At 26.5% G+C, this 13,566-nt stretch overlaps 1 protein-coding gene across 2 annotated transcripts in view; it reads left to right on the plus strand.

The window, feature by feature from the left end:
- LOC129960053 (tyrosine-protein phosphatase non-receptor type 2-like) overlaps positions 1 to 13,282 on the plus strand; it is a 47,912-nt gene extending 34,630 nt beyond the window's left edge. Inside the window, exons 9-10 of one of the 2 annotated variants that reach the window (XM_056073102.1) lie at positions 324 to 434; positions 13,145 to 13,282. In XM_056073102.1, the coding sequence (XP_055929077.1) occupies positions 324 to 434; positions 13,145 to 13,190 (157 nt within the window). In that variant the 3' untranslated portion in view covers positions 13,191 to 13,282. Of the gene's footprint in view, positions 1 to 323; positions 8,041 to 13,144 lie in introns of those variants that run through there. The other variant, XM_056073101.1, reaches the window with a different exon arrangement.
- Positions 13,283 to 13,566: the final 284 nt, after the last annotated feature.

Genomic DNA, 13,566 nt, shown 5'->3' on the forward strand with positions numbered 1-13,566 from the left:
CCTCTATGGCTATAATGCTCCAGCTGCCAATGTTTACAAGCTAACAGAACTTTTGAGAATAGATATTGTTAGTCTCCAAACAATTTCACAGAATGGTTAAATCTTTCCTAGGAATGATAAGAGATAGAATATTCTAGAGTTAGGTTATGTTGGATTCAATTTTGATTAACTTCTAGCCATGTCTTTTGTTTGTGCATGAGAAAGACTTAATTTTATCCTCGTAATTTTAATCATGTATATGTAATGTATTTGTTTTATATTTTGTATGCCAATGATTTTATAAGACTCTATTTTTTCAATAATAAATAATTTATTCTTTTCAGTTTGACTGAGCTGAGAAAACGTGTACGTAAAGAAAGGGAAGAAAAAACTGCTCTGATGGTGCAGAACATTAAGAAAAAGCAAAAAGAAGCTGAATTGTGGGAGAAGAGAAGGTCAATTATTAAACTTTCTTTAGGTTTAGTTCTTATAATTGGCATTGGTTATTTTGTTTATAAAAATTATTCAAAAAGTTAAAATTCACTTCCATTTGTAAAATTATTATGCTTTATAATACACTCAAGCTATTTTTGTTACTTAATAATGACATTATATTTTTCATCTGTGAATTTATAAATATATTTTAACTGTTTCATAGTTGCAGTGAATTGTGAAGCTTAACAGTTTAATTTTTTGCAAACTATGTTCATTCATGTTTGCAAAGTTTCATGTACAACATCAGCATTTTGATTTCAGCTGAGATGAACAAATCTGTATAATCTATCTGGTACTGTGTAAATGTTTTTAATAACTTTGTATATTCTTTACAACTAAGTGATTAATTGAAATAATCACATAAATGTATAGTATTTATCTTTGTTGCTTGATGAATAAATTTTCTGAAAATAATAAGCATCTGGACTTTAGCTTGTGATTTGTTTCATGCATAATAAAAACTGCATGTTAAATTTTTGTAGTATATAAGGAAATTGATATTGCCTGTGATATGTATAGCTTTGCTCCTCAATTAACAGTAATCTTCAAAATTAGATTGGAGATCTGAATAAATATAATTGTAGGACCATGATTAGCATTCTTTTAATAAGTTAGCTAATCTAAATCCATTGCTTTGAATGTAGATTGCATTTCAGTTGTTACTGATTTATATTAAACTGTTTCTGTAGTTGCTGCATGTTTTGATCTGAATCTAAAGGTGTATTTTATACTAATGGAACTATTAATTTTGTAAAAGAATTGCAAGGTGATGTGTATTTCGACTTTTAACTATTTTTTAAAAATCTTGAATTAACAATTTCATCATGAAATGATATCATCGTCAAAAACTCTCAGTATAAGCTCTTCTATATATAGATATTTGAGAGTACCAGCTCTCAGTATAAATTCCTCTATATATAGATGTTTGAGAATACCTGCTCTCAGATTTTGGATTTTTTTCTAAAGATTCTCTACACTTTCTGAAATATTTATCTCTTAATTATAACATTGCAAAAAAGGTATTAGAGTTAAAAAAGTTATATTAAAGACAAATATATCATTAAAAACTTTTAGTTCATGGTTTAACTATTTGTCGCATGAAACAAGGTAACTTTTCAAAACATTAACCAATTTATTATAAAACTTTAAAGTCGGATTAAATCTTTGAAAAGATTTGGACATTCTTTTTGAATTTAATCACTCAGTGTTTTTATGAGTCTTGAGAAATAGTTTGTTCGTGATTATTTCTGATTCATTTTATGGACAAATATTTTAATATAAGTAGAAAAAAAATTGAAATCTGAACTAATAAAAATTTGTTGTTTTTTTGTAAACAGGGGGCAGGGAATTTAAACAGATAAATTTAAATACTTTATAAAAAACTAATTATAACCTAATTTTTAACTTTTTGCTACATGAGAAATTCACATTCATTCTCATTTAACTTGCCTGTCCGAACATTTCTATGATCTTATAAAAATCGATGAGTTTTTAAATCGCTCTCTATTGAGCTGAAACTTTTAGCTGTTTCAAATCGAAATCTATACATTTTTGTTTGTTCCCTAATTATGCAATTTTAAATGTGTTTTGACTATAGCATTAAAACAAAATATTATCATTTTTCAAAATGAAATTTGGATTTTTAAGTTGAAAAAAAGATTTTAATTTTCGAAATTAAATAAAAGATTATATTAAATATTTTTTTTAGTATTATGAATAAAAATTTGTGTGATTCAAGGAAAAATATAATGAAATTAGAATTTGAATTTTCTTATTCATCTAGATTAAATTAATAAGCGAGGTGACAAAATCTGAGGTAAATGTAAAATCTTTAAATGAAAAAACTGAGATTTTTCTTTGAATATTTGGTATTTTATTGAATTTGTGGCATTCTTTCTTCTGATAAATAGAATCGACTCTGTATATCTTCGATATGTTGCAAATAACTTCAGTCCGGCTTTTGAGTTCAAAGTTAACTTTATAACTTTGATATTTGGAATTGAGTGGCAGTATATTTAATAGATAGATATTTTCGTGAGTTGTATGGAATATGCAGGAATAAGGAGTTAATTTTAATTTATAAAATAATGATGTCAGTGCCCTAAGATTTGTTTAATCACAATAATTCACAGAGAAAAATATGTTATGAATCTTATGGTGAAATGTTTTGATAAAACAAGATGCTCTACACATCAAAAAAAATTTTCTCAAAAAAGATAGCCTTAATGGTATCTGAAATAATTTATTTATTCACCAGATTTGATCTCAAGTAATTTCTTTAAAAGGTGTAATAATTGTCCCATTAGTAGTCCATATTAGTAGAAATGGCCAAAATTTTTTGTTAAGTCTTTCATGATGACCATAAACTATGAAACATCAGTTGCATAAAGTTTTCTCCCTCTATGAATTATGTTTTCTGTCATAAATTTTTATGTGAATATTTCAAGTTGATTTTATGCTAAGTCATACATATCTTGATCATAGTTACAAATTCTAATAAAATTGCTGTATTTTGTGCCATTAAATTGTTATGAGGTTTTAGCGAAACTGAAGATCGTTTCCACGATTTCTGTAGAACTCTATCAGTGTTTTGCTATCTGTGTTTTTGCATGCATATTTTGTGAGTGTATACATAGTTTTTCATAAAGGTTTGTAGATATTAATTTAAAGATACTTTTCAAAAGAAGATCCCTTGAATCTTTTTTTTTTTTTCATGAGTAAATTGATTATAAAAGTTAACATATATAAATGTGTGTTCAATTTGGCGAATTATTGAAAACCATTCAATGTTCAAGAACTTAAATGTCAGTTGTCCTAACTCTAATGAATATGCTGTTTTCATTTCTAAGTGGTGACAGCATTGTCTGCGAAGAATAAAATGAAGTTACAGTGAAAGCATTAGTTGAAGTTTGTATTTCAGTATGCATAAAATTGTGTAGTTGTTAATATGTGAACTTGTTTCCTTACCCATATTTAAATGTTATGCATGTGCATGCAATTATTTAAAAAATTTCTTCATAAACCATAATATTGTCCAGATAGGGTAATGTTGTTATTCTGAAAGTTTTGAGGTATCTTGCATCTTTTAAGTTAAAGAAGCATGTGTAAGCAATTAAAATATTATGTATATGAATTCAGCAATTGGATGATGTATGATAGCTGATTTCTTAGTTTATAAAAAATTTCGTAAGTGACATGAAAAGTAGCATCTTTTCTGTTAAAAATCATTTTTTAATTTCTTTAAATTATATTGTCATAGTAAAAAAAAATAATAAATTCATGTGTTTCGGTTTGAGTTGTAATTGTAGCCATCAGAAAGTGTATTTCCTTCTCAAATATTTCTAGCAAAAGATTTTGAATGAATTTTTCGAAAAGATGGAATAATCTTGCGATTTTTTTAAAGTTATGTTAGTGTTTTAATCATTTTTATGTATGCAGTTTTGTATTAGGCTCTGTTAATGCTTATCAAACTTGTAGTGTCCAAATTCTTACTTTGTTCAAAATTGGATGATTTTTCTTCTTGAAGGTTAAAAAAAATAATGTATGAATGCTAAACATCAATGTTTAATGCACTTGGAATTAGCTCTCTTTGAGAAATCTGAATTTAGAATTTATAGTTAAAAAAATTACGATTTTATATGTCAAATAAATAAAATTATTAGATGATAAATTGCTTCTGGGAATAAGCATTCATTTAAAATTGTAACTAAAATATAATAGCATATTTATTTAGGAAATGAAAGAAAACTGAAGATGTTGTAAAAAATTTTCTAAACAATTGATAAAATGGCTAGAAACCTTTTTTCCCCGAAATAGTTTGAAGTCCGAGTGAAGGAGATCAGTGTGCATATTAATAGAATTGAATGATAGTTGATAAAATATCTTTTTCTGGTTTGAGTAATATATCATTAATCTCGCTCAGATATGTCCTCCTTTTATCACTCCCAATATCATCTTTTATCTTTTCTTGACATTTAATGGATCAGTGAATCATTTGATGGCTTGTAGAATGGGCTATTATCTGGCAAAGTAATTGTCTAAAAAACAAAATTTTGGAAATCCATTAAAAAATTTGGATTTTATCGTCTTTTGTGAGAATTTGAAACTGCATGATGGCATATTATTGCAGAAGGGGAAGTATGTGAAAAATATTTAAGCATAATTTTATTTCGGTGGTTAGCAATAATTCACATTAAAACGCGGACATATTTCATATAGACACTTTGGTTTTTCTAAATGTATGGTAGGTGTATTTTTTTTATCAACCAAAAATAATAGATGATTATTGATTTATTTAGTTAAAAAATCGTTTTATTGTTTTATGTTGACTTTTAAGACATATTATGCAACATTTCTTTTTAATTTATGACAGATTTTACTTTATTGTCAAATATGATAAATCGAATGAGTGAAATAAAATTTATATATTACCCATTGTTAATGCTGAAGCTGCACAGTTTCTTGTTTGTAAAAAAATGATAATCGCCTGTTGCTGAAATGTAGCCCTTTATTCAAGTTATGTATAACAGTTTTTTTTTTTTTTTTTTTTTTTTTTTTAAATCTGTAATTTCAATTTAGTGATTTAAACTCCTAAAAATTTCTTAAGCTCCAAATCTTTTATTATCCTTATTTTTTTAATTCTCGCAGCATTGCATACATGCTTCATAAATTCATTTTATAATTTATCATAATTTTTTAAAACCATTATAATGCTATTTGATATATTTTGTGATGTTAGTTTATTCCTCTGTATCTTTGAATCCCTAATGCAGTTATTGTATAAATTTATTGTTTTTTCTTTTCTTTTACTAGCTTGAGTAGGATTTTTGCTATGTATTATTGCTAAATGTTCTTTGCATTAAATATTTGCTAGTGTTGCAAATTCTGTATTGTATTGTAAAATTTATTCTTAGTATGGCTTTTATTCTTAATATGGTCTCTTATTACTTTACATTTTTTAAAATTTACTTTTGGGGAGCTATTTTAGTTACAAGTATTTTTTGAAGCAATGTCTTAATTATTTTTCTGCTGTGCGCAATATTTTACCAAGTTTTTAAGTTTCTTTGCGTATTTAAAAAAAAAATAATAATAAGGTTTTTCTTGCAACTATTGAGCATGCATAATTTGCATAATAATACATAATTAAATGCATTTTTAAGATCATTTTGACTTGTACTCCAGATGTGGGAAGTGTTAATAATTGAAATATACAAATTAATATTTTTTACTAATTATTAATATTAACCATACGATCTAAAAAATGGACACCTCAGATTAAAATTACTCTTTCATTTTCTTAATTTGTCGGATTTTTGTTACATAATTTACAAAAATAGTCTGTGTGGATTATGTCGTTTTTAAAAGAATATGATTATAGAGATGAATAAGATGGTATTGTACATGAATACCATAAATCATTATTCAATATTTTCCAAAGTTATTAAAATAAAAAACGAATGAGTATTGTGTGAGAGAAAATTATTTCATTAATTACTGTCTCATTTTCATTTCTTCATATCAAGAATTTTCTATCATATACAAACAAAATATTAAATATATGCCCAGTTTAAAATGTTTACATACTAATGATTATATAATTTTTATTTACAATAAATTGAATATTTCTTTACACAGATAAAGTATTTTTCATCAACATCCTGAATCTACAATAATTTGAATAAAATCTGCATTAATAATTAATGAGATTAATGCAAAACAATCTATTTTATTTGATAAATTCCTTGTAATTTGAAATACAATTTTTGTACCTTTTATGATAAAATAGCTCAATATTTTTTTTTTAATATGCAGGGGTGTTTGTGCTCCGGGGAAACCCCGGAATTCCGGGGATTTTGAACTTCGATACCCGGAAATTCCGGGGATCGTCGTTCAAAAGGAAGTAGGAATAATAATGAATTATTTATTTTGATCTGGGTAATTTTGTTTGCTTTGAAAGCAGAAAACGCAAGGTCAGTGTGTGTGGTGAAAACTTTTCCTTTCTTTCTCCAAAGGCAGTGATAATGCGTGAAAAGGGGGAAAAAACTTCTTTTTTGTTCTTTCCTTTTTGCTAGTTATGACTCATTCCCCTGGTTCTCGGACATTCTCTTCTGGATTCTTTTCGGCAAGTAGGCGCGGCAGAAAAAAAAGGGAGAGACTTCGTTCGACCAGATGTGCGATCACGTGACCTGGGTTCAAAGGTCTTAATTTTGCAAAATTAATGGTTATTAATTTTGCAAAAAAAGTCATTCATTGAACTTTTATAATTAGGTCTTTCAATACTTCATAATTGTAATTTTTCATTTCTCCCCCCCCCCTTCGCGAAACTCCAAAATGTCGGTAGTAAATCCGTAAAAGTTTCAGGGGATTTTTTGGGGTCCCACAAACACCCCTGAATATGATCATTTAATGAGCTAGCCATTTTTCAATAAAAAGTGTTTATTAATATATTTCTTTCTTAGAAATAATATATATATTTTGAGAAATAAATTCATTGTATATTTTAAACTTTATAATGTTTGTCTGAATATAAAATGTGGAAATCATACATCTAAGCTCCTTAGTAATTACTATTGGGATTTTATAGTTATATTAATTTAGAGCAGTAAAATTAATGGGCTTTGATATCATTTTTTATACTCAATGATAGATAGTCTGTTAGAAATAAAAATTTGCATCTCTCGACATTATTTTTAAAATTTATATCTTTGTTTTCACTCTTATTTCATCACTTTTCATCTAGAAAATTCAGTAATATGTTGAAAGACTACTACGTCATACTACTTTGCAGCTCTGGTCTGATTCTTCCCCTTTTCTTGTCCGCTATTTTTAGTTTGAGTTTCATTGTTATGATGGAAACGCATCTATTTTAAAATACTAATTTTCTTTTGTTAGAAGACCCTTATCAAAAAAGATGTGTCAGCATTTTTAAAAATAAAATAAAAGTTTTGAACTACTTAGGAGTAAAGTTGCTTTTTTAAAAGTGTATTTCAATTGTTATTCTTGAGAAATATTTTTTGTGGGATTGCCCATTTCTGAAAGGGTGAGCTGCCACTGTTCATACTATCATTCATTATTTATCTGGCAAATTTGTCTTATCTCATGTATGAATTTTTATAGTTTTATAATAAATTCTTTTAGAATGTTATGCGTATTATTTATTTTACTAACATCTTATTAAGATTGAAAGATATAAATAACAAAAAAGCCATCAAAACCCACAAGTTTCTGTGAAATTACTGAGAAGGCAATAGTAAAATTTTGTTCTAATTTCTGTTATGAGAACGATAACATAAGGGTGTAGGGCGATTTTTCTCAAAAATTAAGCATTTTGAGAACCTTAGCTTTTATAAAACTGTATTGAAGCAGTCAATAGACAAAAAGTGCTCAGTATTGCTGACAAAGAAATATTGTTTGTATCAGAAATTGGCATTATTTGCAAGAAACTAAGTTGATTTTCAATTTATGTGTCATTTTGATCTGTTTTGGATAATTATTTTACTCTTATGTTTGAAACCAGGTATATAAATGCAGTTGAGAAGCACAATGAATAAATATTTTTCAAACTCATTTAGTGTCTTTTATTATTCTAAAATTCTGATGTTGTACATTGTCAAAATTGGTAATTTTGAGACCAAAAAAAGTTTTGTATAATTTATATACTGACAGTATTATGGCAGGTTCGATTATAGTTTATTTTTGCAACCCAAAATTAATTTAGCAGTAATTTTTTTTCATGTTGAATTTCTAAGAATTTTTTGAAAATATAAATTAGTATGTATGCAAGTTTTATTTTCAAAAATTCTTGATATTATTTTTTGCTTTAACTCTATACAGGCCGAATTCAGATCCAGATGTATTGTAACTTCTTTTGAATATTTCACTATTTAATGTTTTATCTTAAGATACAAGTCATTAAAATAAGTGAGAGAATTTTTTTATATGTAATATTTATGATGCTCCGTTCCATTTAGAAAAATTGACCACTTCTGACTTAAGCTCATTGCACTAGACATAAAAGTGGAATATAATGATGATCAGACTAATCAATAAGCAAAGTAACTAGAAATTTATTTTTCTCTGTACAGATATGAATTCAGTTGAAAATTTGTGAATTTAAATGTTCAAGAAAAATATTTTTGCTATTCCCCCTCCTCCCGCAAAATAAAATCCAAAATCTTCAACTGCCTCATGGTACTCTACAAAATAGCTTATACAGAATATATTTTGCGCTCATGGTACCAAAATTGTTTCTTTGATGTTGCTCTAAGTCGTCATTTTTCCAGTGCTACATTCAACTTTCAATTTTTGATCCTGGCTGATGTCTATTCTTTATTCCCCCATGTTTGTAGTTTTTTTTCTTTTTTTCGATGAAACTCTAGATGAGTGAGTTGGTTATCTTTTCTCTGTGCATTACAGGATTTAACAACCATCCAGTCACAAAAGCCATATTTAATGTAGTAAATATGGCTTTAAACAATTAAATTCTACTATCATATCTTATTCCGAAGTTGTGACGATAGGTACTCAATATTTTATGCAAATGCTAACTCCACCCATACCAGGATAATATTTATGAATCAAATTTGTTTTTTTCTTTATACACTTTTTTTTTCTTTTGTGGGTGAGAATATGAGTTAATTGATTGGACGGAAAAAAAATCACAAAACCGTTCCATACTTATCTGTCATATTTGTAATCAATTTATAGATAAAATATTTTCCTTCAAAATTAAGGGATTTATGTTTTTAAAATAGAATGGAATTCTTTCATTGTGGTAATGGGTAATTTAATGCATGCCCACACTCAAAATAATGACAGTTTATTAAATTACAGTAGACTCCCGATTATCTGCGCCTGCTGCACTAAGTTTTTTTTTGCTTCCAAGCAAAGAGAAAATGCTTCAAAAGCAAGAAGCAAACACAAATGACTGATTTCTTCAAAAAGGTGTAGTTTTACAGTTATGCTTTTGTAATTACATAATACATTACAGTATTAAAACAATACATATGTATTAATTTTTCTGTGTATCCTTGACGCCTCGTAAGTACAAAGCACTTTTCTGTTTTCATTAACAAAATGCATTTTAGGTTAGTTTTGAGTGATATACGAAAATATTAAGCGTTAGTTAAACATTTCCTGCTGTTTATTTGACGTTTTATTGTACATAAAAAGATTTTTCAAAGTTGGAATGACTGTTTTCTCTTTTGCTATACCCGTTTTTAGCTTTTTTCGGATTATCCGCGGCGGCCGCACCACCCAATTCCGCGGATAATCGGGAGTGTACTGTATATCCAAGGCATTTCTTTGTCATGCATTATTAGTTATGAGGACCTTTTTAACTGTGTCTACAGTTCTTTTTTAAACATTTTGAGCTATTTTTCAACATCGTATGAATTCTTATATTGCAAAAAAAAAAAAAAAAAAGTACATTGCCTATTAGAAGTCTAGATCATAGTTTACATTTTTGATAAATCATGTCTCAATCATAAATGAACATTTTTTTTTCAAATTAATATGAATGACATTTTCTTTTTAAACCAAATTTCAGTTTGATTTTCCTAGTTGAGAATTCTTATATGAGATGTCAACTATGACTGCATTTTGAATTTTCTCAAGATTATTACTTTGGGCGACTATCAATTAGTATGGTAGATGAAATGAATTTTGATAGTCAAGCTTTTAAAATTGCAAAAACATTGCATCGTATCAACAATATGGCAATTATATATTGTATCCTCAGTGCTTTCGTGGAAAAAATGTTGTTTTCTGGGATGACCTGATCTCTTTAAGAAGCTATGATGGATAGCTTCAAATTATACAAATACTCTTATTTCTAATCACCAATATAGATCTTTCCAACAGCATCCTAGACGTCAGCAATTTCTTTCCGTTCTAAGATTTTATTTCACTTTAAATTTTGTTAAATTTCGATAATTTTTTATAGCTATACAGAGTGAGAGAAATTCTGCTTTTTGCAGATCTAGCTAAACTCGGATATTCTTTGATTAATTTGGTATATTTTTCATGTAATAAAAGGGGTTATGTGAAGGTGTATAAAAAAAAAAATCCTAGATCTGATGTATCTGACGAATTTTAATATTTAGTTTGTCAATAACAAAACTTAAACAGATTACACAACAAAGAGAAATTTTTATTTCCCGCTTTCTTTACATTAACAGATTTGTTAAGTATTGGTTTGTTCTACAAATTTGATGGTTTTTATTTTTTAAAGAAATGATTTAAAATCTTTTTCAAAAGTTGCCACTTATATTTCATTAAAGAAAAGAAAGACATTAACAACTGATCAATCATTTTAACTTCAAGACAATATGTTTTTAAGTTTCTTTTTTAAAGCTAGGAAATTAAAATAGGAAAAGCATTACATATTGTTGAAAGTAATGAAGAGTTTTGTTGAAATTTAACTACTGATAACCATTCTCCCTGCTGTATGCACTAGGTATTTTTTCAGTCTTTTTTAATCACATTTTCTGCTTTTGTGTGTGTGTGAAAGAAATTATTAGAAGTCATGCTTTAAAAAAATATTTCATCATCAGTACTTTTTTTTTTTATGAATTTACTGTAGATGATTGTGAAAGTTTGTTTAAATATGGTATTTAAAATTTTGATGCAATTTCAAACAGTAAAAATTGATTGTTCAGAATATTGAAATTCCTCTCCCCTTCAATTTGCTTAACATATTATTTATTGAATTTTCATATAATAAATCACATTTACTTGATTGTAAAATGATTCTGAAATTAAAGTATTATGTTTTTTATGTGTGATAATTTTTAGTGAAAAAAACCTTTTTTTGTTTATTGAATCTTTATTTTACTATTGAATCAAATATTCTGAAATGTATTGAAGTTATTAAATAGTCATTATTTTAGATAATTTAAGGCTGAGAGGATTTTCATTTTCTGCATAAACATGCCTAAGATAGATGGCTTAAAACGAAAAACTGCTTCCCGTACTAAAGAAAGCTAGTTTTATTACATTTATGCCTTTATATCTTGAGGCAGTGCAAGCAATCGCAACTTATTTACATAAAATTAATGCATTTATTTTTTTGATAATTTAAAATAGATCTTTTTACAAGGCACTCTTATTGTTTAAATGCATTTTAAATTTAATGTTTAATTTAAAAGTAACAATTTATGTTTCCTCGATTTATATTAATTTATTGACCTTTTGAAATATATCATCGAATTGATAAATATATGAAAATTTCTATATTCCTAAAATGAATAGTGATGCAGCTTTTAATTTACAAACTAAGTTGTATGGTTTTATTAAAAATACAATACAGCAGCATACAGCTTTCATAGCATTTTCTTTCATTCATTATTTGATTATTTTTTTATAATAGCTTTTAGCAAATTATCTGCTAGTAGAATTAAATTATTGCTTATTTTCTTAGTATTTGTAAGCTGAAAAGCCATGCTTTATTATATTGGTATCACAGTACAATTTTTTCTTTTGTTTGACTGCAATAAATGCATGGAAATTAAAATAAAAAATAATACTTAATCAAGCTACCAATATAAGCTGATTATAAAGAATACTGAGCGCTATTTGATTAACTACTACATTTTCTACAAACTTAACATTATTGAATAATGAAATCATTTCTGTGGTGCAATTGTTGGTTTTAATATCTTTACATTCAAACTGTACCCTTATAAATGATATAAAAGTACTAATTTTATCTCCTCAGACTAGGTAATTTTTTTCATTGTTTGTTCAACTGTTATAAAAACTTTCAAATTTATGGGTTCTATTAGTCCAGTAATATCCAAGCATTATTTTTTAAAGGACTGAGCCAATAAAAATTTCTCAATTTTATTATGGATTTCTGAAGGGAAAAAAAGTAAATCTTTAACTTGTTATAACTAATAATTTTAAACATAACTTTAACTTGTTACGTTTAAAATTATTATTTATTGCATTCAATAGCAATTAAATAAAACATTCATCTCGACTATTTATTTCATTGATTGACAATTTTTATCCTTGTTTTCTATGAATTTAAAAAATGGTATTTTAATATTAACAAAACTTTTCATAGTAGCAAGTATATTTTAATGGCAAACAATGAATTCAGTTTTACTAGTATAGGCATATTATATATATATACACACACACTGAAGCAGGACTTTTAAAATCGTAGGTTGGAACCTAAGATTTCGTTAAGAAAGCATTTCTGCATTGAAGTCTTATTTTTTAACTATGGGTCACCGTCAAAGTTTGATAGAAAAGATTTCAAGCCAAAAGAATTGGTTGATAATTTAATTTAATACAGTATAATACATAAATATGAAGATGCAAGGAAAGGTACATGATTTTAAATATAAGAATTTATAATTTTTTTTATCATTTCTACACAATTTATACTTTTTTTTTTTGTTAATTGCCAAACTTTTATTAATAAGTATACTTGACAAACTCATTGCAAATGAAACTCTTTCTAATCTTTATTCAAATCACATTCTTTTCTTGGCACTTTTTTAAACGATTTTTTTTAAGTGGAACAATTTGCTGTGACTTTATGCAGAATAATAAAAAAAAATGTGTTCAAATATTCTTAATCAACAATTCACAATGTATTAATATAATTTATATCTGAATTTTTTTAAAAATTAGTAAATAGTTTTAGTTTTCTTTTTGACAGGTTGAAAAGAAAAAGAAGAATGTGTTTTTGGAAGCAAGCGAGTTGATTTCCTGGTAACTAAAATTCATCTTGTGGTATTAATAAAATGTATGTAATTGTTAAATATGTAACGACTTTTAAATAAAAGTTTTTGTGATACACTGACAAATGTTTATTCAAAAAGTCCATTTGCGTGTTCTTCATCCTAACTGCTTTTTGAGACTTCAATCTAAAAAACAAGCAAGTTTATGAAACAGTTTACTCTATTAAACTGTTGATATGCAAAAAAGATGGAGTTTTTATTTATGATTTATAGAGATTTACACAACTGTGGATGAATATTTAAATCGTGCAATAAAATTTTCCTATTGTTTTACAAGAAAAATTATATACTATTATTAAATAATAAAATACAGCAGTTTTAAATTTGACGCTTGCTTGGT

This window comes from Argiope bruennichi, chromosome X2 (assembly GCF_947563725.1).
Source record: "Argiope bruennichi chromosome X2, qqArgBrue1.1, whole genome shotgun sequence".
Taxonomy (NCBI): Eukaryota; Metazoa; Arthropoda; class Arachnida; order Araneae; family Araneidae; genus Argiope; species Argiope bruennichi.